This window comes from Arabidopsis thaliana, chromosome 5 (assembly GCF_000001735.4).
Source record: "Arabidopsis thaliana chromosome 5, partial sequence".
In the NCBI taxonomy this organism is placed as follows: domain Eukaryota; kingdom Viridiplantae; phylum Streptophyta; class Magnoliopsida; order Brassicales; family Brassicaceae; genus Arabidopsis; species Arabidopsis thaliana.
Window position 1 is genome coordinate 2,966,832 of NC_003076.8, and position 21,282 is coordinate 2,988,113.

The window sequence follows — 21,282 nt, forward strand, 5'->3', positions numbered from 1 at the left end:
ACCATGTTTTGATCATCATAATTTAATAAATGACTTTTTTCGGTTTTTCCTTACTCGTTCTTAGCGAACCAGTAACCGATTTCCTTCTAAACCGTCTTGGTTCCTCGAATTTGATTACGTCTCCAGGTGAAAGCCGTGTAAATAACTCAACTAAGCTCGGATTCGGTCTATCTCGGTTAATATGGAAAATAGAAATATGAACCGTTCATTGGTCCGACTCGGTTAGTGAATAATCCCCATCCTTTATACGACACCGTATGCAAAACCATTGGTAATTTTCATTCTTTCTTCTTCAAGAAGTGCCGTTAGATAGAGAGAGAGATATAGAGAGAGAAAGAATGGAGGGAAAGAAGTTTGGAGCGCAGTCTACCGCTCGTGCGCCACTGCCACTGCCACAGCCGCCATCAGCACCGCCGCCAGAATACGTAACGTTTCGCATTCTCTGCAACGTGTCTCAGGCCGGGCATGTGATCGGGAAACATGGAGGAATGGTTAAGAAGCTTCATAAATCAACAGAATCCAGTATCTGGGTCGAGAAGACTCCTCTTGATGATTCTCCGTACCGTATCATCAAGATTTTCGGTCATGTAGGTTCAGTGTCTAGGGTGAAATTAGGTGTTATTGTTAATAACGTTAGCAACAGGGAGAAGAAGGAGCAAGAACAAGAAGTTGAAGTCTCCAGAGCACAATACGCGTTGATTAGGGTTTTCGAAGCTCTAAATTTCGGAGATTGCACTAGTAGTACCGTCTCCTGTAATCTGTTGATGGAAGGGAGCCATGTGGTTACTGTGATAGGTAAGAATGGTGAATTGATGCAGAGGATATTGGAAGAAACTGGTTGTAATGTTCAACTACGTTCACATGATTTGTCAATTTGCACAAACCCTGGTGACGTAGTGCTCAAGGTACGAACTCGTGATTTTGTTTTCTGGTAAAATATTAGTCGTTGATCAAAGCACTTCTTTTCGGGTCAAGTTCTTGTAGAATCATTCATGGTACTTATGCTAGGGATAAAGTTAGAATCTTATAATTTCTTATGCTGAGTGGACCTACCAAATGTGGCAGATCGAAGGAAATAGACTTTCTGCAGTGATGAAGGCACTAGTATCCATATCCAGTCGCTTGCAGGCTTGTCCGCCGATTTCTACGGCGTCTTTGCATGCTGAGGCGGTTCCTGATGCTCTACGCAGGCCTATGGAATACAGGTCACAACAGTATAGGGAAGTTGATCCTCATGGTTCCTTGCATAGACATGTTGAGATCAGTCAAGAAGATGCTCTGGTTAGGCCTTTTTTTAGAACAATCACTCAGCCAAGGATAGATTATCTTCCGCACCCAAGTTATGATCACAGACTCATTACCTCTGCTTCAAAGAATCCCCCTGTCACCATTAAGCAGCCACTCCAAGCATCAAAGGATGATATCCGACAAGTGGATCTGAAGATACTTTGTTCAAACGAAAGTGCTAGTGTAGTTATCAAGACTCGAAGTGTGACAGATGCTTCTATAAGTGTGGGAGATAGACATCCTGACTGTGATGAACGCTTAGTTACAATTACAGCATTTGAGGTTGGTTTTTTGCATGCTTAACTCTTCTCATATCTCTTTGTTTACTTAATTTGTTCCATCTGTATATTATCCTTGGTTTATGTTTGCTGCTTGTTCATCATGTAGAAAACCAAAGACATAACCTCCGAATCCCAGAGAGCTTTAGTTCTTGTTTTCTCTAACATGTATGAGAATGCCACTGCAAAAGTCCTAGATAGTGGCTTAACGTCATCTATCACTGCACGGCTTGTGGTCCGGTCAAATCAGATTAATTGTTTGCTGGGAGAAGAGGGTCGTATAAAAACTACAATTCAGCAAAGAACTGGTGCTTTTATAACTGTATTGAACGTTGAGCAGAACCCAAAATGTGTTTCAGAGAACAATCAAGTTGTGCAGGTACACTAGCTTGTAACCCAAGAGAGAACTCTATGATTTACTGCTTTTGTTTGGATATTGTCTTATATTTTTCTTTCTAATAGATTTCAGGAGAGTTCCCAAATGTGAGAGAAGCTATAAACCAAGTTACCAGCATGCTACGAGAGGATCTTATCAACCAATCGTTCCAAAGGGGGTCTCAATATGCAGTTAACTATTCAGAAGATCCATTTCCTGAATTGTTCAGTCCTACTGCTGGATATACTCCAACTTTTGGTCGGTCTTCCACTATGGATCCTAATGATATCTTCCATTACTCTAGTCAAGCTTCATCTAGGTTGTGGGAATCACCGGTATGTCTCTGTCTCTTACCTTTCCCCTCTCTATGTTTGGTTTCTTTAGCTGATATACATAGTATAAATATAGCCACCTGCTGCTCCAAGAAGTGTAAATGATGGAAGTGGAGGATTATTTTCTACAAGAGATGACCTTGTACTTACAAGGTAATAGTACATAACAGCTAGATAGATTACGAGAGAGTAACCTGTCCTTGTTCTAAAAAAAGTGACCTTTTTTTGCAGTGGACTCAAAACTGTGCGATATAGAGTTTCAGAATACGATGTGTGCTCTATGTTTGGATATGGAAAGGATGGTCACAATCGTCTACTGAAGAGTCTGAGAGAGGTAATAGTACACATATATATTCTGTTTACTTGATGGACAAGAAATAGGCCACCTTGAAAGAAAAGTTGGAGCTTAAATATCGGGTGCATTTGTGTCACTCCTTGAACCTGATCCAGGAAACATGGATATGACCATTTGCATATCTGGGACACCTGATGAAATCCAAGCAGCTGAACACCGTCTTCACGCCATATATCCTGAGATAAAGCAGGTTTGATGAGAAGAAGGCCCAACCTGAACTAGAACCCAATTGGTTTTTCATCCACTTCAGAAATAAAAGAGCTTTCATCTATCTCTTTGAGACATTTTCAATATTTTATTTTTCTTGTTGGGGATCTTTTTGACTCTTTGTACAATTGTATTTTCATCAAGTCCTGAATGAACCACTTTGATTGATCGAATGAAAAACCAATATCTCAAGTCCCTTTCCTCTATCATTGGGGTTATTATTATGCTTTTAGATTGCTGGAACTTACTCGCACAATTGAATTACACTAGACTAATTTTGATCAAGTGGTGTTAAGAAAAGAATACAGAACCTTGTTGCTTATAGTTTCAAAACAGAGGCTAATTGGGACATTAACACTGAAGTGGGTTTTGGTCACATCATAGTTTTACAGTGGCCACTGATTACACTTCTAGGAGTCTTTAAACTTCATTTTCTTAAATAGATATCATTATAGACGTCAAATGTGGTCTTGAGCTCTAATCTACTGCTATACGGCTGTGTTCACATCTGAATAACCTTGAGGTTTGAAACCCATCTTTTGTGTCATCTGTCGATCAAGAATCAGTGAACCACCACTAGTAATCTAAATCACTAGTCGTACAAAAGTTTAGATTCGCTCTTTACGTTGTTCGTTGTCCAATGATGAGATGTTTCAGACTTCAGAGCGTTGATCAACCATACAGGTCTATAAGCTTTTGTGTTGTTTAATCCCTTGGAAGAAGCTTTCACAAAACGACGTCATACAAAGGTTGAATTTTTGATGGGCCAGTCAAAGCCCATATTCTTTTTTTTTTCGGAGAAATTAAAAAAGGAAACCTAATTTTGGGTTTGGAGCGCAAGAAACGTGACGGGCAAGGGGAATATTCTCATCTAGAGAGTTGGATTCGCAAGTGAAAACCAATCAAGAATTTACTCTTGTAAATCTTCCCGTGGTCTTCACCGCATCTGACTATTCCGTTTTCCTCTTTATAAATACGTTTCTCGCCGATCAGGTGCTTTTTGTTCGTATTGTCAAGTTTTCGCCGGAGAATTCATCACTTAACACTTCAACATCTGAAATTCAAAATGCCTCGAGGAAGCTCCGGAGGTGAGTCTTCTCGTTTTAAAAAAAATATTCAGATCTCTTCCTTCACATTGGGTTATTTAAGGATTTGCCGTTCTTCCAATCTAGGGTTTGCTGTAATTTGTTCCTGCACTTGTGATAATCCTCTCATATGATGTTGCAAGTTGTGTTATATCTTCCGATTAGAGAATATTTTAGTCTCCTGAGCGATTTTGCACATGTTTTAGGGTTTATGATTCTGGCGACGAGGGAAAAATTGATTTTTGTGTGATTGAATTTTTGTGCAGGAAGATCTAGCTACCGTCCTTCTCGCCCTGCAGCTGCACGAAGCCCGCCTCCTCAATCTGGTTAATATTAACCTCACTGAATTTTTTGATTTGATTGTATAAGATTTTGCTCTGTTTATGTAATTGTGTTTTGTTTCTGGGTTTTCAGTGAACCGTGCTCCTCCTCCAGCAACAGCTCAGCCTAGTAGCGGTGGTTCTTTCTTAGGCAATATTGGTGCATCCATAACTGAAGGTTTGTGCTTTTTATCTGTTTCTTTTGGTGATTTTCTTAAGCATTGTTGTTTCATAGATTGGTGGTTTGGTTGGATTTGGTTTCTTATGATGTGTTTGTTTTATTTGGAACAATAGGTCTGGCTTGGGGTACTGGAACTGCATTTGGACACAGGGTTGTGGATTCTGTGATGGGTCCACGAACCTTTAAGCACGAAACCGTTGTTTCTCAGGTTCCATCTGCTGCAAATACCATGACTGCTTGTGACATTCACTCCAAGGCTTTCCAAGATGTAAGTTAAAAACACTTTCTTTATTCTCCTTGAGCATTTTAGGTTGATTCCAATCTTTTCAGAGCAGTTGTTAAAAATCTAGCTAAGCGATTGTTAACAGTTGAATGTGAATCAGTAGCTAGATCTTGATTGACCTTGTTTTGGTTAGGTATGCATTCTCAAAATACATCGAAATTGAAGGACAAGCAGGCACATTGATAGAATGAATACAATAGAACATGATTGTGTTGATGTGCTTAAACTCAAAAGACTATGGATTTCTTGAACGTTATTTTGCTTTGTTGATTGTTGATACTATGTGTATCCGAGATTATCTGGTTTGACATTGGATGTTATTATGTTTATGTGTAGTGCGTCAACCATTTTGGAAGCGACATCAGTAAGTGCCAGTTCTACATGGACATGCTGAGTGAATGCAAGAAGAATTCTGGTTCCGTGGTGGCTGCTTAATCAACTAGTCGAGATGTCTGTGCTAAGAACAACTCTGGTGTCTTTAATAATTAGTTGTTGAAATCTAATGGTTTTCTTGTTGAAAGATTTGGGATCTTTTATGTTATTGTCTTTTGGTTTTATGGGATCTTTTATGATGGAGTTATTATATCACATAATTAACAAGAAACCTATAATAGCAATTAGATCAATATCAACCAATTCCTTCATTAATTTTATTGTTTTACTTCAAAACTCCATCTTTACTTTAACGTGAATTTCTTTTCGTTCTTTCATTGTCGATTCTCCATTTATTCTCTGAGGCGTTTCTTGTTTGTGTGTAGTGCCTCAACGATTATGAAACAGACATCAGTAAGTGCCAGCTCTACATGAACATGTTGTCTGGGTGCAAGAAGAGTTCCAAGTTGGACTCTTAATTTTGCTTTTTCACGTCAATCATTCTTATTTTCCAATCAAATATTTCTCTGAAAATGACTCTTGCATTGTTTTATCATTTTAAGCAGAAGATGGATTCTCTCATGGATTTATTCTTCATTTGAACGATTTTAGGATCTTCATTACACGTTTCTTTTTGTTAGTGTCAGAAGAGAAGAACATCAGGGGCTTTAAACGCAAAATAACAAATAAAAGGATAAAATTAATAATATCTATAAACTTTGAGGTGTTCAATGCAATTAAAAGCCAATTTCCTCCGCTTCAAAATCTCAGTCGTGTGCGCACATAAACCTTTACCAAAATCCCAGCAATCGATGATTTTCCGGCGATTCTCCGGGAGATTTCTAACTGCGATCCCCGACTCTTGTAAACTTAAATTCGAAGCTAAACGGAGTTTCCGATCTGATGCGGCGCTCGAAGCCATAGCTAATGCATTAGAAGAGAAAGTACCAAACTTAGTGTTATACAATTATCCTTCCTTCTCCGGCGCTTTTTCAGCTCTCTTCGCTCATCTCTACCACTATCGACTCCGTCTTCCTTGTCTCATCTTACCCTTTTCTTCCCTCATACCCTTTAGGTACACTTTTCACTCTCTGCAGATTTTTCTTAAGAAATGTAAGGTTTTGATAATTGGGAATTTGAAAAATCTTGCAGGGTTGAAGATTTGTGTTTGGAGGGGTTTGAGAGGTGTTACCTTCTCGATTTTGTTGTTCCAAAAGATTTTGCTTGCCAGAAAACAGCTTGCGAGTATGTTCAGTGATGTTATCTTACAACTATTTAGGTTCAAAAAGTTAAGTCCTTTGGGGTTTGATTTTGTTCTTTGGGTTTAGGATCGTTTGCTTTGATCATCGGAACTCCGCATTGAAAAGGATTGGCTTAATAAAGGAAGAGCACAAGAAGAGGCTTAAGATTTATGTTGATACTGAAACTAGTAGCTCAAAGGCTGTGTATAAATATTTCTCTAGTAAACTCACAGATCAAAGATCTTCTGAGGTTAGTGAGGACAATGATGTGTGTAAATGACTCTGCTTTGTTAGTAATATATCTAAAGATCTTATGTTTTTATCTATTGCTTAGGTAGAAGCTCTCAGTTTGCTAAGTGTAGAAGACAAAACTCGGGTTGAATCGGTTCTTGATTACATTGAGGATATCGATCTTCGGCGATGGATGTTACCAGATATCAAAGCTTTCAGCTTTGGTCTTAAGGATTGGCGCTCAAGGATCAATTGTATCATCAATCCTTACATGTACGAACAGGTCCGATGTCTATTCACATTGTTTCCTTTTGTGAAATAATTAAACTCTTATTGAATCTGTGCATGTCCTTAAACCATTCCTCAGTATAGTATTTCATGTCTCTCTATGTTGCAGTTGTTGAAAATAAGTTCAGCGGATCTCATTGCGTATGGGAATTCGTATTTTTCATCTCGTCTTATTGATGCAAAGAAACTGCTAAAGCTGAATAAAGCTTTCAAGATTAGATTGGGAAGAGGGTTATATGGAGAGTGCCTGGTAATTGTTTTTTTTTGTTGCATCAAAATTCTCTTTGTTTCAAAAATCACTGATTGAGAATTTGTTCTAATCATAGGGAATGCGCGCAGATGGTAACCATCAACTAAGCGATGAACTTGGCAAGCTTCTTAGTCTACAAAGTTCTGCAGCTGGTCTGAGGTAAATATAATTTCCTTATGACGCTTCTGTTGTTGTGAAGAAATGTGGATAGTAGTGTAAGTTAGTATCACCTCTTTGATATCAGGCCTATAGGAGCTGTTACATTTGTGCAAAGGAATAATCTCAAAATGTGCTTGAGAAGTACCGATGCTATAACCAATACATCCGAAGTTGCTAAGGTTTGTCATGTTTCGAAATCTTACTGCAACTTTTTGTTTAATGGTTTTAGTGATCAGTTAAACTTATATACCTTCCATGTTTTTTAAAATTTGGAAAAGGCTTATGGAGGAGGTGGAACGTCTAGTTCAAGCTCGTTTATCATAAGAATGGATGAATATAATCAATGGATTTCGAAGCTTTGACCATGAAAACTCTTCTCCAAGACCAATCTCAAAGCGAAATTTTGGCATTGTCAAAGACATTAGACTTAGAAGTCAATATCTAGTGACAAGTTTGGTGATCACAAACGGCTGATAAATTATCGAAGATTGAAGTTGAAAGTTGAGTCGATTCCTTTCTTGAGCCGGTTTTGATTTAGATTAGTTTGGGCACAGCTACAGCTACATGTAAGGCGGTGAAATCGAACGGCCTAAAATTGAGAACGCAACAAGTGTACATGTCTACTCCAGTTATTCTTGATTTTGTTTATTCTCTTTTTTTTTTTTGTCAAAGTATCTTGAGCCGTTTTCTCTGGATTTTTATTTGACTCGCTCTTCTTTTCTTGCTATCCAAAAAAGGTTAAAAGAAGTTGGAAGCTTGTTTGGCTTCAGGTTTAAGACTATCATCAATCAGGCGTTGTTACGAAACCCGCTAAAAGAGAAAGAGGGTTATAGTTATTTAGTTTCACTCGTTCGCGAAGTCCCACATCGCTAAGAAAAGAACGTGAAAGAAAAAACGAGTGGTATAAAGTACGAGGCCATGGCACTCAGCAAATCATACCTTTCTCGGCCTTTTGGCTAAGATCAAGTGTAGTATCTGTTCTTATCAGTTTAATATCTGATATGTGGGCCATCGGCCCACACGATATTAACTCTATTTTTTAAGGGAGGAAGCCCGTTTAGATAGCTTGCTATCTGGGCTTTCACGAGTCTCCCATGCGTTGCACTATTGCGAGGGCTTGGCTCAACCCGCCATTTATTCAGTCTAAGGAAATAAAAAAAAGCTAAAGTGATTAAATCGAAAAGCCAAATAAAATCCATGAACGTCCGTCTTTCTTGTATAGCCCATGACAGTTGGGCTTAAGGAGCCCATAATCAAAACCCATACAAAAGATGTATATATTAGTACCTAAATAAATTGCAATTCGACCACTCTGTTTCCTGAGATTTATCCTCAGTACCCGATACTCTAAAATTGACTTACCTGAAATTCAACATAACGATTCTCAAACTTCCACGTGGCAATATCACGTCCTTGCACTTGGTCTTCACGATTTTCGTTTTTAAACGACGTCGTTTCAAAGAGCATTATACCGTCGTCGATGTCGAGAATTATCACCATCTAGAATCTTCCCTCAACCTCTAGAAAACAACTTTCGTATCCTTCAAAAACCCTAAACCCTAGCTTTTGCACAGACGCAATTTCATCGCATCATTTTGCAATTTTCCTTTACTGATCTGTCACCACCTCTTGAATTTCGAAACCATGGCTACCGCAGCTCTCCTCCGCTCTATTCGACGCCGTGAAGTCGTTTCCTCTCCTTTCTCAGCTTACAGATGCGTAAGTCTTTATATCTTCTCTCGATCTTCTTCTATCTTTTACGAGACCTGTTAGCGAAATCAGAGTTTCAAGTGAGCTAACTTACATGATCTGATTTTACTCTTTTCTTATGGTTCATTTCTCGCAATCTCGAAAATGATGTTTGTTCGAATTTCCTTGGCCTGATCTGGTTCAATCTTGTTGCAGCTTTCAAGCAGTGGGAAAGCATCATTGAACAGTTCCTATCTGGGTCAGAATTTTAGAAGCTTTTCCAGAGCCTTTAGGTATTTGATCTTTCCATTTATTTGCTACCACCAAAGATCTTGCTATGTTTCTCTGTTTCTTAAGGTTTATTCTTCTTGATTTAGCTCGAAGCCTGCTGGAAACGATGTCATTGGTATTGATTTGGGTACTACTAATTCATGTGTTGCCGTCATGGAGGGGAAGGTAAGCTGCTGATTTCTAAATGAGTTATAATTTTTTTTTCCTGAGGTTTTGATGTTTGAGCTAACTTTGTGTGTGTTTTATCTGATCTTGTAGAATCCGAAAGTCATTGAAAATGCTGAAGGTGCTCGAACCACTCCATCAGTTGTAGCATTCAACACGAAAGGAGAACTTCTTGTGGGTACACCAGCCAAGCGACAAGCTGTCACTAATCCTACAAACACAGTATCTGGAACGAAACGTTTGATTGGGAGAAAGTTCGACGATCCACAAACTCAGAAAGAAATGAAGATGGTGCCTTACAAGATTGTGCGTGCACCTAATGGCGATGCGTGGGTTGAAGCCAATGGTCAGCAGTATTCTCCTAGTCAGATTGGAGCGTTTATCTTGACGAAGATGAAAGAGACGGCCGAAGCTTACCTTGGAAAATCTGTCACGAAAGCTGTTGTCACTGTTCCAGCTTACTTTAATGATGCTCAGAGACAAGCAACAAAAGATGCTGGTAGAATTGCTGGTCTTGATGTTGAGAGAATCATAAATGAACCGACGGCTGCTGCTCTGTCCTATGGAATGACCAACAAGGAGGGGTTGATTGCTGTGTTTGATCTTGGTGGTGGGACATTTGATGTATCTGTTTTGGAGATTTCTAATGGGGTATTCGAGGTAATTATCTCCCATGTGATCTTATGTTTGTCAGGTCTTCTGTTGCTTTTTCTTTGAGAATCGTTCTTATTATTAAATTGCTTTTTTCAGGTGAAAGCCACCAATGGTGATACCTTCTTGGGAGGTGAGGATTTCGACAATGCTCTGCTAGACTTCTTGGTTAATGAGTTCAAGACCACTGAGGGAATAGACCTAGCCAAAGACAGACTTGCTCTGCAGAGGCTTAGAGAAGCCGCTGAGAAAGCGAAGATTGAACTGTCATCTACTTCTCAAACTGAAATTAATCTCCCATTTATCACAGCCGATGCATCTGGAGCAAAGCATTTCAACATCACCCTAACAAGGTCAAGGTTTGAAACTCTTGTGAATCACTTGATTGAGAGGACCCGCGATCCTTGCAAGAACTGTCTCAAGGATGCTGGTATAAGTGCTAAGGAAGTTGATGAGGTTCTTCTAGTTGGAGGAATGACGCGTGTCCCCAAGGTTCAGTCTATTGTTGCGGAGATCTTTGGAAAGAGTCCAAGCAAAGGTGTCAATCCTGATGAGGCTGTTGCTATGGGAGCTGCACTTCAAGGTGGTATCCTCCGCGGTGATGTCAAAGAATTGTTGCTTCTGGATGTCACACCTCTATCGCTCGGTATTGAAACACTTGGTGGTGTCTTTACGAGACTGATCACCCGAAATACAACCATCCCCACAAAGAAGAGTCAGGTATGCCCGTCAAGATTTGATCTTTTGATGGAAAATCACTTAGTAACTAGGAAGGAATCCTGACGATTACATTGGCGTTAGGCAAAACTAGGGTAGTATGAGGCATGCGTTATAGTTTGAGTTACTCCTCTTGGCATTGATTCCTACATGATTCCAATCTTTTATTTTAAGGGGTCATGAAAGCACATTCCTGTGATATATACTAATTTATGAGCCATCCAAAGCTACCATTGTTTTTGTCAAGTTTTTACTAAAATGTTGATTGTCTCGTTTCATTCTCTTGAAGGTGTTCTCAACTGCAGCCGATAATCAGACTCAAGTTGGGATCAGGGTGCTTCAAGGTGAGCGTGAAATGGCAACAGACAACAAGCTCTTGGGAGAATTTGATCTAGTTGGCATTCCACCATCTCCAAGAGGAGTCCCTCAGATCGAAGTGACATTTGACATTGATGCCAATGGCATTGTCACTGTTTCCGCCAAGGACAAGACGACTGGTAAAGTACAACAGATCACAATCCGATCCTCTGGTGGGCTCTCAGAGGATGATATCCAGAAGATGGTGAGAGAAGCAGAGTTGCATGCTCAGAAAGACAAAGAAAGAAAAGAATTGATCGACACCAAGAACACAGCTGACACAACAATTTACAGCATAGAGAAGAGTCTTGGTGAATACAGAGAGAAGATCCCAAGTGAAATCGCCAAGGAGATTGAAGATGCTGTGGCAGATCTAAGGAGCGCTTCCTCTGGGGATGATCTCAACGAGATCAAGGCCAAGATTGAGGCGGCAAACAAAGCTGTTTCTAAGATTGGGGAGCACATGTCTGGTGGTTCTGGTGGAGGCTCTGCACCAGGAGGAGGATCTGAGGGAGGCAGTGATCAAGCTCCAGAAGCAGAGTACGAGGAAGTGAAAAAGTGAGGAGATTTGGTAAATTCTTGCCACTTGGGTTTTAAGAGATTAGGTTTAGATCATGGTGGGTTCTATGTCCAAGGAACTTTTGCCTTTTAGAACAACGAGCAGTGGATATGTTTCTGGAATAAGCTTTTGTCAGGGAACTAAACTTAATGTTTCTCTGCTAAAAAACCTTTGTTATGTAATGTGATGGTTAAAGAGAAGAAGTTTTCAAAATTTTGTCACTTTATACTTTATAGTTTATTTTCATTGGATTGGATATTATCTTTCTTTAAGCTTATAAGTTTTCAAAGAAGCGGTCACAAAACTAGCCCGAGAAGAAGCTACCACAAAACTAGCGATGTAAGAACCAACGACGACACAGCTGGCTAGCTCATTGTTTGGTTCTTATTCTTTGGAACCCACCACCACGCCAAAACTTATACGGAACAACTACAACCACTACAGTGGTTCCGAAGTTTTTATCACTTGACTTGTTTGTAGCACTCACCGGAGAGACCCGCTAAAGGAGCCAGAGGTTTCGATAATCTCATTGTGAAACGTGCGGATAACTTTCGTTGGGGAATTTGTAATTTACGCAATTAACCTCTAATTTATTTTAATTTTTATGAAATAATTAGGGCTGATTTAATCGAGATCCCATTTCTTTTGTTGGCTTACTTCTCTCGAATTTACGCAGGAAGATCATTAGCAGAGAATTCTCATCTGATTCAGTCCATGGCTGCCACGGCTCTTTTCCGATCGATTCGCCGACGCGACGTCGTCTCCGCGCCTCTTTCCGTTTACAAATCCGTATGTTTTTCACTCTCGTTGATTGCGTCTTTTTGGTGGTATTATTGATAGATCGAGAAAATTTTTGTGATTCGTTTAGTTTCGTCTTTCGACTTCATGATTTACCCATCTGAGCTCTGCTTCGCTTCGCCGGAAATTTTCAGGAAATGATATATATATATCCATTTGCGGATTTTGGTGTGTTATGTGTTTAATCGTTTCATTTAAACAAAAATTTGAGATGAGATTGTTGTGTAAGTAGACACATATCTGTCGAAATTAACCTTAAGACTTTGTTTCCTTTTGATTGATTGAGAAAGCTTGTAGTTGAGTATAGTGCTAAAAGGTTGGGATGAAGAAGAGAGTTTAGCTTCATATCACTGTTGTAGTTTGAGTGCCTAACAATCATTAGAGGTTATGGTCGTTTTGTTTATTGCATATGCGTAGAGAAATTGTTGGTTTTGACTGCTCTTGAAACGTTCTTGTTTTGCAGCTTGCTGGTAATGCTCAACCTTCCTGGGGTAGTTCATACATTGGTCAGAACTATGCAAGTTTCTCCAGAGCTTTCGGGTAGGTTTGTGTTTGTTTCTTGTGCTTTTTATACCTATTAGAATTACTCTGTGGATGTCATTTCGACTACGTGTTGTTTTCTTTTATAGGTCAAAACCTGTTGTGAATGACATTCTTGGTACTGGTTTGGGCACTAACAATGCCATTAGAGAGGAGAGAGAGGTAAAATGACTTTGTCTACATTTTGTTTGATTTTTGCTTTTGTAATGTTTAAGAGCAGCTTAACTTATCCTTTTTGCCTGGTGATCCTTGTCTCGATTTTTCCAGAAGTCAAAATCTACTGAAGCTGCAATTGTTGGTGCTCAATTGACTCGATCTTTCCGTGCTCTTGATGTGGGAACATCGAAACGATTGTTTTCTACAATCTCAGGGGATATAAAGACAACACAGGAGGAACCAAAAATCAAAAGCTTTCGCCCTTTATCTCCTCACCTTTCTGTTTACCAGCCTCAGATGAACTCCATGCTATCGATTTTCAACAGAATCTCAGGGGTTTACTTGACCGGTGTCACTTTCGCTGGCTACCTTCTCTACCTGAAGATGGGTATGATCTGCCTCACCTACCCGAGTTTCTACCAAGTCCTTTACCATACACAACAGCAACTTCCAGTCATCACCTCGGTTACTGCATTAGCCGCTATTTATCATACTATCAAGAGTACTCACTCACTCTTGACCCATTAAAAACCTTTACCAAAGCTCTTTCGATGAAGCCGCCAAAGTCTCCAGTAAGAGTTTCTTTGAGATGATTAATAAGGAGACAAGAAAACATTTGTTAAACTCTGTCTTGAAAAGGTAAAGATTTAGCACCTGTTTCTTTGGATTCGAGGCTTTTTTGGGGGTATGTTTGTTGCTTTTCTTTGTTCTCAGACCTTTTTTGAATGATGTAATAAATGTTTACCAAAGTTCTGTTGCTACGTTACTCTTTTTGCTACAAGTTTTCTTCATGAAATTTGTCAACTTCAATTTCAGGAAAAGATGAGTTAAAATATTGTTTTATTTGCAGTGATGATGTTTTAATTTTTAATGCAATTTCTATCAATAACTTTAATCAGGCTAATTTTTGCGTTTGTTAAAAAAATTAAAAAATTTAAAACTCTATGCGAGTCCTCCAAATCGAAAATGACTTGGGACCGGAGCTCTTATCTCTATAACTCCTGCGATTCCTATTCCAACTACGAACACAGAATCTCCTCTTCTCTATATAAGTAACACTTTTGCAATCACAATCTCTTCGATTCTCTTTGTACGCTCGAGATCTCTCTGGTTCTTCTTTAACAGATCGCATTCTTGATTTCTTGCAATCCAAGCTATGGCGGATGATAATGGCAAAAACCCTATGCCCAACGATAGAGGCTACGATACTCTTCTCACAGCGTTCAACAATCTTAAACTCTACGCCAACTATAACCATCAAGAGCCTGGAGAATCCGGCAACACCAACATCAACAGCAACAACAACCACCCTAATCCTCCTCTTCTCACAGCGTTCAAGAGTCTTAAACTCTATGCCAACAAAAACAATCAAGAACCTGGAGAATCCGGCAACACAACCATCAACAGAAATAAAAACCACCCTAATCCTCCTCTTGTCACTGCGTTCAACAACCTTGAACTCTATGCCAACTATAACCATCAAGAACCTGGAGAATCCGGAACCACCAACATAAACAACAACAACCCTAATCCTCCTCTTCTCACTGCGTTCGACAATCTTAGACTCTACGCCAACTACAACCATCAAGAACCTGGAGAATCCAGCAACAACAACTACCCCAATCTCAACGTTTATAACGTTGGTCATATCTCCGCCGCTAGCTTCAACGCTCCTCCGTTCACTCCGTCGTCGTTGACCCAACCAGATGATTCTTCCTCCAGATATTCCGGCAAACCCTTCCCTCCTCCTCCTCTGAGTTTCGTGAGCCCTGGCGTCGACAAGGATCGTAACTGGCTATCAAGTCTGTTGGACATGATGACGTGTGCACAACGTTTCACTGAGTTCCAAAAGTACCTCCAAGATCTCGATACCTATCCAACGGCTGAGAGGGAGAGCCATCTGTTCAAGATCGGATCAGCGTTAACCACAACCAAACGCATTTTCCTCCACTTGGCTACGAACCAATACGGCTCACAAGCTTTACGTATCCTCTTTAGACGCAGCCCTAGCTTAGACCATCTCTTATTCTGCGCCGTCGACACAAACTTCTTCTTGCTCATGAGCGATAAGTATGGTCGTGGCTTGATCATCCCCGCTATACGAGCCGTCGATAAAACCAAGAAGGAGTCTCTCTACAAGCTCACTTACGAATACACTCTGCACCTTGCCAGGCTAGAAACTGGATGCCTTGCCCTAAACAATGTGCTTCAGGAAATCAGAGGCATATACAGAGACCTAATCTTTGAGTGCGTCGCAAACAACGCAGATTGGTTATCTTTTGACCCCTATGGAACACACGTTGTGCAGAACATTCTGATACTTCAGAATCCGGTTGCAACAACCGCAATCGCTGAGAGACTTCGTGGAAGTTTCTTCAGGTTAGCGATGGAGAGACAAGGAAGCTATGTGGTGGAGAAGTGTTTAAAATCGGATTTTGCGAGAGACCAAGTGTTGGAGGAGTTTAGAGGGAATGCCAAAGAATGGGTAAGAATGACAACTGATAAGTTTGGCAACTTTGTGGTACAGTCTGCGTTGAGAGTGATGAAGGAGAAAGAGATGAGACCACTGTTGAGAGAGTTTGTGGAGAAGCTAAGGCCTCACTTTGGGAAGATGGAGATTGGGCGTGGGAGGAACACACTGCGAGTGATTCAAGAAGAAATTGTTGGTTGGATTAATCAGTTACCAGATAAATCTGGATATGTGAACTGATGAGTGCTTTTTGGTGTTTTTTAGTTAGTTGGTTTTCTGATGGTTTTTCATTGGTCTAGTCTATCGTAGTGGTGTTATGGTGTTTTTTGGTGTTTTGGCTTGTGTAATAGACTCTGTTAACTATGCAAACACTTTAAAAAAAATGTGTGTTTATTTTTAGAAAATTTCTTGCGTTTATACTATGCCAAGATATCTTAGTTAAGAACTTTTTTATATCGACTCTGGTAGAAAAAAAAATCCGATTGAGATGATGTAAAGACAAGAAATAAAATTGATAAGACAAATTTGGGATCAAGGGGAAGAAGGATATCAATTTGAATCCTAATGACAAAGACATGGTAGCTTTTACATGGACACCTGTTTCTGGATTGAAACATGTAATTAATTTGGCAACAAAATAATAAGGACAAAGACTTGAGATGACCAAAATGATGATGACAATATAATGATTGTCGCTTAGTAAAACAAAATTGAATTATACTATGACAATTGACAAGTATGGGTCATGTGGATTAGTTTGTTAGTATGAGAGAGCAAGTCTCTTTTTAACATCCAATGCTTTCTCACCTAACATCTTTTTTCTCCACAACACATGTCCATACTATTTAACTTAGATTTTGGACCACTTTTTTCTCTGCAATGAACATTTATACAAATCTATTTCTAGTTTTAACGAGTACAAAATAGATTTAAAGGATTACTAATTCTCAAATTCTTGTTTCAGTGTGAGTGAATTAAAGATACATAAACGTAACTCTTTTAATGAATATGAAATTGGATAATATTCTTTATACACCACTAAATAGATGCATAACAATAGACAGGAGACGAAAAGGTCCAAAAGCATACTTCAAAAGTTAAAAAAACAGAACTCTGAAAGAAGTTTACCAAAATAAAATAAAATAAAAACATCAAAAGTGCTTCAATTGATTCATCAGAAATCCAGATTCCTAGTTTGATCTAAAAAAACACTTTTACACATATATCATAAAGTTTAAAGAAATGGATAATCATAACATTAACCTCAATGTTAACTCAATCTCACACTCACACCGAATCTGAAACTTGTGGTGCAGCCATGTTAACCGCCACTTTCCCATCCGGTCCGGTTCTGAGATCGGTCATGCCACTAACCGGTTGACCCATTCCCTGGTACTGCTGCTGCTGCTGCTGAGGCTGGGCTGGTGGCGGTTGAACCATCATGCCTTCTCCAGCCACCGTATAGTACACAGGCTTCCCCATCTGTGAATAAGGTTCCTGTAACCCCATTGGAGGACCGACACTAGTCATAACTTGCGGACCAACACTAGTCATAACTTGTGGACCACCTGAAAACGTTGGCTGTGGTTGAACCACGTTGTAACCTGGCTGGTTCTGCTGTTCCATGTATGCATCAGGATGATGAAGTCGCTGAACAGGTGATGGGTAATAACCTTGGTTTCCTTGTACCGTTGGTCTCATGACGCTTTGGTATAATGTCCCTGGAGCTTGAGATTGAGCTGGAATCATGTATACTTGTTGTTGTTGTTGTTGTTGCTCCGGTAGATTCTGTGACGTTGTTGTGTAGATATTCCCCTGAATATTACTGTTGTTGGTGTTTCCTTGCCAGTAGCCAACCGGAGGTTGTTGATTCGTCACCGGCGCCGGATTTTGAGTGTATGTGGGAGGGAAGTATCTTCCGGCTTCGTCTTCGGTTTTTCTTCTGTACATAGCCTCTTGTTGTTGTTGTTGTTGAAGCATCTGATTCTGATGTATAGCCTCTTGTTGAAGCAGCTGATTCTGATGTATAACCTCTTGTTGGTGATGAAGCTGATTTTGATGTATAGCCTCTTGTTGTTGTTGTTGTTGATGTAGCTGATTCTGATGAAGCATTTGTTGCTCTTGGTCTCTGATTTGAATCATCTGAAATTCCTGGATTTGTCTTTGAATCTCCGCCGGATTTACGCCGTGTTCCGGTTGTAACATCCGTTGATCTACGAACATCTGCGGCGGTTCAAGCACCACTGGTTCCGGTACCGGTTGAGGAACCTTCACTGGCGACGGCGGAATTGGAGCTACTTTCTCCGATCCAAACAAGAAATCAGCATTATTCGGAGGAGCGGTTACAGATTTCTCCGATTCAGGTCGGCTAGGGATTGGATTAAGCGTATCCCGATCCGATTTAGTCGAACCTTCGGAGCCAAATCCGCCGGAAATGGGAGAAGACGGGAAGAGAAACAAACGCATCCTAGCTGGTTTAGTAGACAAACGAAGCAACCGATCGTACTCATGCATCATGTGCTCCAGATCCTCATCATTAGTCACCGAAATCAACGCATCTAGATCTTCACCTGGAAGCTGATACTTGAACGAGATTTCTCCTCCATCACCACCACCGCTGCAGACGGCGGAGAGCTTCGATACTAAAGCCGGAAATCTGATACCACGATCGACCGACATGATTTTGGTATCGCCGTTTACATAAGTAAGCTGGTTATCGTGTGGACGAGGCTGGATCTTGCCGCCATAGCTGCACATGAGCTTCACCTTGTAGTTCTGCTGCTGCTGGTCCTCCCATGGCGACGGATTTTCAAATTCGACATCGCGAGATCTTGGCGACGATTCAGCTGAATCTGGATACGAATTGTACGAGAACTTGTCCATTGTATCGCGATATTTTCGAAATTATCGTCCTCTTCTTTGCTCAATCCATGAAAAATAATATCTTCGAGTTGGTTCGGATGGATGTTGAGTAGAGAAATGGAGAGGACTGTTTTATCACGGTGGTGGTTTTGGGAAGTGCTAACGTGACACGATAGTGTTTGTGGTTTTTGGCGTGAACTCATTGGTTATATTACACGTGGAAGTAAAGTATTGGTTGGATGTGACAGCATTAGGGTGACGGGGGTGTGAGGTTAGCTGAAAGTCATGAACTAGATGGACTTTTGCGGCAGTTTGGTGGGGACCAGTTAGTGTTTTAAAAGCGTGTTTAATTAAACATTATTGATACTATGTGAGACAAGGCCATGGTTTTGACTAATGACTATTAATTAATCAATTACCACTGCAATCATATAATGTCTGAAGAATATATCCATTTTTTCTGAAAGATACCAAATATTGGAGAATTCACGTGAATCTTTGCTTCAACTCCAAGAGAGAGATACTAAGTGATAGTATAACAACTAAATGCAACATATTAGAGAACAAGATCAAATCAAGATCTAGTAAACAAGAGTTTTTAAATGATGAAAGAACAAATGAAATGCTTTGTTCACATCGATTTATTGAGGTGAAACAATCAAATTAACTAAATTACCAAATCCTTCAAAAGTATAATTGCCTGCATGCTGAAGCTAAAGTCTCTGCAGGACAATAAGGGCATTTGAATGTGCGGAAAGCGCAGTTCTTGCTGAGTCTCATCATTGACTGCTTGCTAATAACATGACCACAAGGCAACTGCATCGGCGGGTTTTCTTCGCTGCTTTGATCTCTACTCACGGGACAAACAAAAGCCGAGTGGAACTTATACTCATTCCCTAACTCCAGAGGAACCGGAAGCTGTTTCATTGCTTGCCATTCTTGTTTCGTCAATGCCATTAGATGAACCAGCTTTAACAGTGACGGTAAGCTCTCATAACCCGCGGATAAAGCGACTTTCAACGGGGAGTTAATTGGCTGATCGAGAAGATGGTGATATTCCATGATTAGCTCTTTGGTTACCTTGTCCCAACATGATGGAGAAACTATCTCTGCATAAGGACTTTTCTCAAAGTTTCCAATCCATAATAAACAAGTGATAAGCTTTTGTATCTCCTTAAAATGGAGTGGATATTGCGTAAAATGGGTTCTTGCATACTCCAAAGCATCATCACTCTTTCCTTCTCTTAATATATCACAGTACTTCAAACTTAAGAGCTTAAACTCCAGCTTTGAACTCTTTTGCTTCAGCTTTCCGCGGTTCGCAAAGATCCATCTCATTGCAGGCTCAATGTTTCTGAGCTTCAATGAGTCCACTATCTGGTGGAACTCTAAGAACTGAGATCTAACCTCAGTTTCTTCCTCTCTTCCAGCCTCCTTAACCAGACAATCACCAACGTCGAACAACCCTTCTCGGTAACAATGGTGGATAAGTATCTTATTCACTAAGTTGATATCGAAATCAACGCTAAAGCAGGCTAGAGATATATCAGGATGGTAAGAAACCTCAAGCAATTTCACCAACTTACTAAGACTCCATTTAGTTTCCTTATGTGATTTCTGAAGCTGGATAATCGGTAAAAGAGCATCAAGCTTGCGTCTCAACTCGGTAAGAACCGATTCCGGTTCTACTCCATCGTCGTTACCTAATTGGATTCGAGTCAATGTATCTTGGATTCCATCACAAACTAGATCAATGACATCTTGAGTAACTGAGTGATACAGCTTCTGTTTTTTAGAAACTCGATCAAATGCATCTCTCACAGTCACAGTGCCAGTCACATCCATATTTGTTCTGACTAATAAGCTTAAAGTGTACTACCAATTAGTCCCCAAAACGCATCAACAACTGCAACAAGATGATGGAAAATAGTTGATCAAACATCTAAATTTTGCATTTTTTAAGAAACAACTTTCCTAGGAATTTGCCCTAATATTAAGTAGATCACAAAATCCCAAAATTCACAGAACTAAACTTAATTTTGCACCAAATCTTAATTTTGCACCAAAATTGGAAAAGTGAGACTCTTTAAGCCTAAAGTTTTATCCTTTGATCAATAGAAACCGAAATCAATTGGGATTAAGATAGAAGAAAGGGAAAGGTGAGCAGTAGTACCGGAAACGCGACTGAGAATTTCTGATTGTGCCGTCAGAATTTTTCACAGAGACGAACCAAAAGCCATTAAATGATGATATATAGAGGGAGATGATGATTGGCAAAGATGATCCAAGCCGAATCACTGAGTATCTAAATCGTTAAGATTGGTTTCTGGAAACAAGGAACAACTATTTTATTTTCAACGCCCAGCAAAATTATCTAGCTAGGAAAAAAAAAACAGATATTTTTCCCAAATTCTACGATTAAAATCTATCTATTTAACGAAAATTACCAAAAAAAAACTTATAAATTACAGCATATTCTTCGCATAACAGTTATTTTAATTTTTGTGAGTAATTATATTTATCTTTATTTTCTTTTAAAAATATATTAAAATGTTTCATATTAACTTATTGATTTGATAACCTTAAATTCCCAATTCGAGAGCTGATAGAATGAAAATCAAAGCTATTTGTCGTTTTCCGGTTGCAAAAAGTCAAAAAGGAACATGAAGCTAACTAAAATTAGATTAGCAACAGTATTTAAGTTTAAGGTACAAATTGATTAAGCTGACAAATCAACTGAGTTACGTTGACTTTCCCACTGGTGCATCTGATACTTGGTTTG

At 39.6% G+C, this 21,282-nt stretch overlaps 8 protein-coding genes and 1 non-coding gene across 13 annotated transcripts; 7 read left to right on the plus strand and 2 right to left on the minus strand.

The window, feature by feature from the left end:
• Nucleotides 1-338: 338 nt before the first annotated feature.
• Nucleotides 339-2,660, plus strand: AT5G09560 (RNA-binding KH domain-containing protein; the record flags this gene model as incomplete). Its single annotated transcript, NM_001343051.1, has 6 exons — nucleotides 339-905; nucleotides 1,066-1,569; nucleotides 1,675-1,944; nucleotides 2,028-2,276; nucleotides 2,350-2,426; nucleotides 2,505-2,660. 6 exons carry the CDS (start codon nucleotides 339-341, stop codon nucleotides 2,638-2,640), a joined length of 1,803 nt encoding a protein of 600 aa, NP_001318518.1. The 3' UTR covers nucleotides 2,641-2,660.
• Nucleotides 2,661-3,666: 1,006 nt separating this feature from the next.
• Nucleotides 3,667-5,391, plus strand: AT5G09570 (Cox19-like CHCH family protein). Its single transcript, NM_120994.3, has 5 exons — nucleotides 3,667-3,923; nucleotides 4,187-4,246; nucleotides 4,335-4,418; nucleotides 4,535-4,689; nucleotides 5,041-5,391. The coding sequence occupies exons 1-5, from the start codon at nucleotides 3,902-3,904 to the stop codon at nucleotides 5,137-5,139; spliced, it is 420 nt and encodes a 139-aa protein (NP_196519.1). The 5' UTR covers nucleotides 3,667-3,901; the 3' UTR covers nucleotides 5,140-5,391.
• A 416-nt stretch (nucleotides 5,392-5,807) lies between these two features.
• On the plus strand, nucleotides 5,808-7,945 carry AT5G09580 (heat shock protein; the record flags this gene model as incomplete). Of its 2 annotated transcripts, NM_120995.2 has the most annotated exons (8): nucleotides 5,808-6,151; nucleotides 6,229-6,321; nucleotides 6,405-6,567; nucleotides 6,652-6,831; nucleotides 6,946-7,086; nucleotides 7,163-7,245; nucleotides 7,331-7,424; nucleotides 7,524-7,945. In NM_120995.2, 8 exons carry the CDS (start codon nucleotides 5,808-5,810, stop codon nucleotides 7,605-7,607), a joined length of 1,182 nt encoding a protein of 393 aa, NP_196520.1. The 2 variants fall into 2 exon arrangements, with proteins under 2 accessions (NP_196520.1, NP_001331551.1); NM_001343052.1 differs by lacking the exons at nucleotides 7,331-7,424; nucleotides 7,524-7,945 and having other exon boundaries at nucleotides 7,176-7,193.
• Nucleotides 7,946-8,182: 237 nt separating this feature from the next.
• U2.5 lies at nucleotides 8,183-8,377 on the plus strand. Its single transcript, NR_143222.1, has one exon. It is a non-coding gene; the product is annotated as a U2.5; snRNA (small nuclear RNA).
• Nucleotides 8,378-8,604: 227 nt separating this feature from the next.
• Nucleotides 8,605-11,919, plus strand: MTHSC70-2 (mitochondrial HSO70 2). Its single transcript, NM_120996.4, has 6 exons — nucleotides 8,605-8,964; nucleotides 9,151-9,227; nucleotides 9,312-9,390; nucleotides 9,484-10,050; nucleotides 10,141-10,761; nucleotides 11,048-11,919. The coding sequence occupies exons 1-6, from the start codon at nucleotides 8,890-8,892 to the stop codon at nucleotides 11,675-11,677; spliced, it is 2,049 nt and encodes a 682-aa protein (NP_196521.1). The 5' UTR covers nucleotides 8,605-8,889; the 3' UTR covers nucleotides 11,678-11,919.
• Nucleotides 11,920-11,993: 74 nt separating this feature from the next.
• On the plus strand, nucleotides 11,994-14,265 carry SDH3-1 (succinate dehydrogenase 3-1). Of its 3 annotated transcripts, none has more exons than NM_001203339.2 (5): nucleotides 11,994-12,239; nucleotides 12,351-12,463; nucleotides 12,936-13,012; nucleotides 13,102-13,174; nucleotides 13,280-13,920. In NM_001203339.2, the coding sequence occupies exons 2-5, from the start codon at nucleotides 12,389-12,391 to the stop codon at nucleotides 13,694-13,696; spliced, it is 642 nt and encodes a 213-aa protein (NP_001190268.1). In that variant the 5' UTR covers nucleotides 11,994-12,239; nucleotides 12,351-12,388; the 3' UTR covers nucleotides 13,697-13,920. The 3 variants fall into 3 exon arrangements, with proteins under 3 accessions (NP_001190268.1, NP_196522.1, NP_001078555.1); NM_001085086.1 differs by lacking the exon at nucleotides 11,994-12,239 and adding an exon at nucleotides 12,763-12,856 and having other exon boundaries at nucleotides 12,313-12,463; nucleotides 12,936-13,016; nucleotides 13,280-14,013; NM_120997.4 differs by lacking the exon at nucleotides 11,994-12,239 and having other exon boundaries at nucleotides 12,276-12,463; nucleotides 13,280-14,265.
• On the plus strand, nucleotides 14,034-15,988 carry PUM21 (pumilio 21). The gene has a single exon (NM_120998.2). The coding sequence runs from the start codon at nucleotides 14,325-14,327 to the stop codon at nucleotides 15,876-15,878; it is 1,554 nt and encodes a 517-aa protein (NP_196523.1). The 5' UTR covers nucleotides 14,034-14,324; the 3' UTR covers nucleotides 15,879-15,988.
• A 628-nt stretch (nucleotides 15,989-16,616) lies between these two features.
• On the minus strand, nucleotides 16,617-18,929 carry AT5G09620 (Octicosapeptide/Phox/Bem1p family protein). Of its 2 annotated transcripts, NM_001343053.1 has the most exons (2): nucleotides 17,706-18,678; nucleotides 16,618-17,591 (listed from the first exon to the last, which is right to left on the minus strand). In NM_001343053.1, the coding sequence occupies exons 1-2, from the start codon at nucleotides 18,519-18,521 to the stop codon at nucleotides 16,926-16,928; spliced, it is 1,482 nt and encodes a 493-aa protein (NP_001330955.1). In that variant the 5' UTR covers nucleotides 18,522-18,678; the 3' UTR covers nucleotides 16,618-16,925. The 2 variants fall into 2 exon arrangements, with proteins under 2 accessions (NP_196524.1, NP_001330955.1); NM_120999.3 differs by having other exon boundaries at nucleotides 16,617-18,929.
• A 5-nt stretch (nucleotides 18,930-18,934) lies between these two features.
• AT5G09630 (LisH/CRA/RING-U-box domains-containing protein) lies at nucleotides 18,935-20,868 on the minus strand. The gene is made up of 2 exons (NM_121000.4): nucleotides 20,674-20,868; nucleotides 18,935-20,406 (listed from the first exon to the last, which is right to left on the minus strand). Exon 2 carries the CDS (start codon nucleotides 20,343-20,345, stop codon nucleotides 19,185-19,187), a length of 1,161 nt encoding a protein of 386 aa, NP_196525.1. The 5' UTR covers nucleotides 20,346-20,406; nucleotides 20,674-20,868; the 3' UTR covers nucleotides 18,935-19,184.
• Between the last annotated feature and the right edge of the window lie 414 nt (nucleotides 20,869-21,282).

Bases quoted from the DNA above. Each gene is read 5' to 3' on its own strand.
- PUM21 (NM_120998.2), top strand. From the start codon at position 14,325: ATGGCGGATGATAATGGCAAAAACCCTATGCCCAACGATAGAGGCTAC.
- AT5G09620 (NM_120999.3), bottom strand. From the start codon at position 18,521: ATGGACAAGTTCTCGTACAATTCGTATCCAGATTCAGCTGAATCGTCG.
- AT5G09630 (NM_121000.4), bottom strand. From the start codon at position 20,345: ATGGATGTGACTGGCACTGTGACTGTGAGAGATGCATTTGATCGAGTT.
- MTHSC70-2 (NM_120996.4), top strand. From the start codon at position 8,890: ATGGCTACCGCAGCTCTCCTCCGCTCTATTCGACGCCGTGAAGTCGTT. The intron at 8,965-9,150 runs GTAAGTCTTTAT...ATCTTGTTGCAG, and splicing joins CTTTCTCAGCTTACAGATGC to CTTTCAAGCAGTGGGAAAGC. The intron at 10,762-11,047 runs GTATGCCCGTCA...ATTCTCTTGAAG, and splicing joins TCCCCACAAAGAAGAGTCAG to GTGTTCTCAACTGCAGCCGA.
- SDH3-1 (NM_001203339.2), top strand. From the start codon at position 12,389: ATGGCTGCCACGGCTCTTTTCCGATCGATTCGCCGACGCGACGTCGTC. The intron at 12,464-12,935 runs GTATGTTTTTCA...CTTGTTTTGCAG, and splicing joins CTCTTTCCGTTTACAAATCC to CTTGCTGGTAATGCTCAACC. The intron at 13,013-13,101 runs GTAGGTTTGTGT...TTTCTTTTATAG, and splicing joins AGTTTCTCCAGAGCTTTCGG to GTCAAAACCTGTTGTGAATG.
- AT5G09570 (NM_120994.3), top strand. From the start codon at position 3,902: ATGCCTCGAGGAAGCTCCGGAG. The intron at 3,924-4,186 runs GTGAGTCTTCTC...ATTTTTGTGCAG, and splicing joins GCCTCGAGGAAGCTCCGGAG to GAAGATCTAGCTACCGTCCT. The intron at 4,419-4,534 runs GTTTGTGCTTTT...TTGGAACAATAG, and splicing joins TGGTGCATCCATAACTGAAG to GTCTGGCTTGGGGTACTGGA.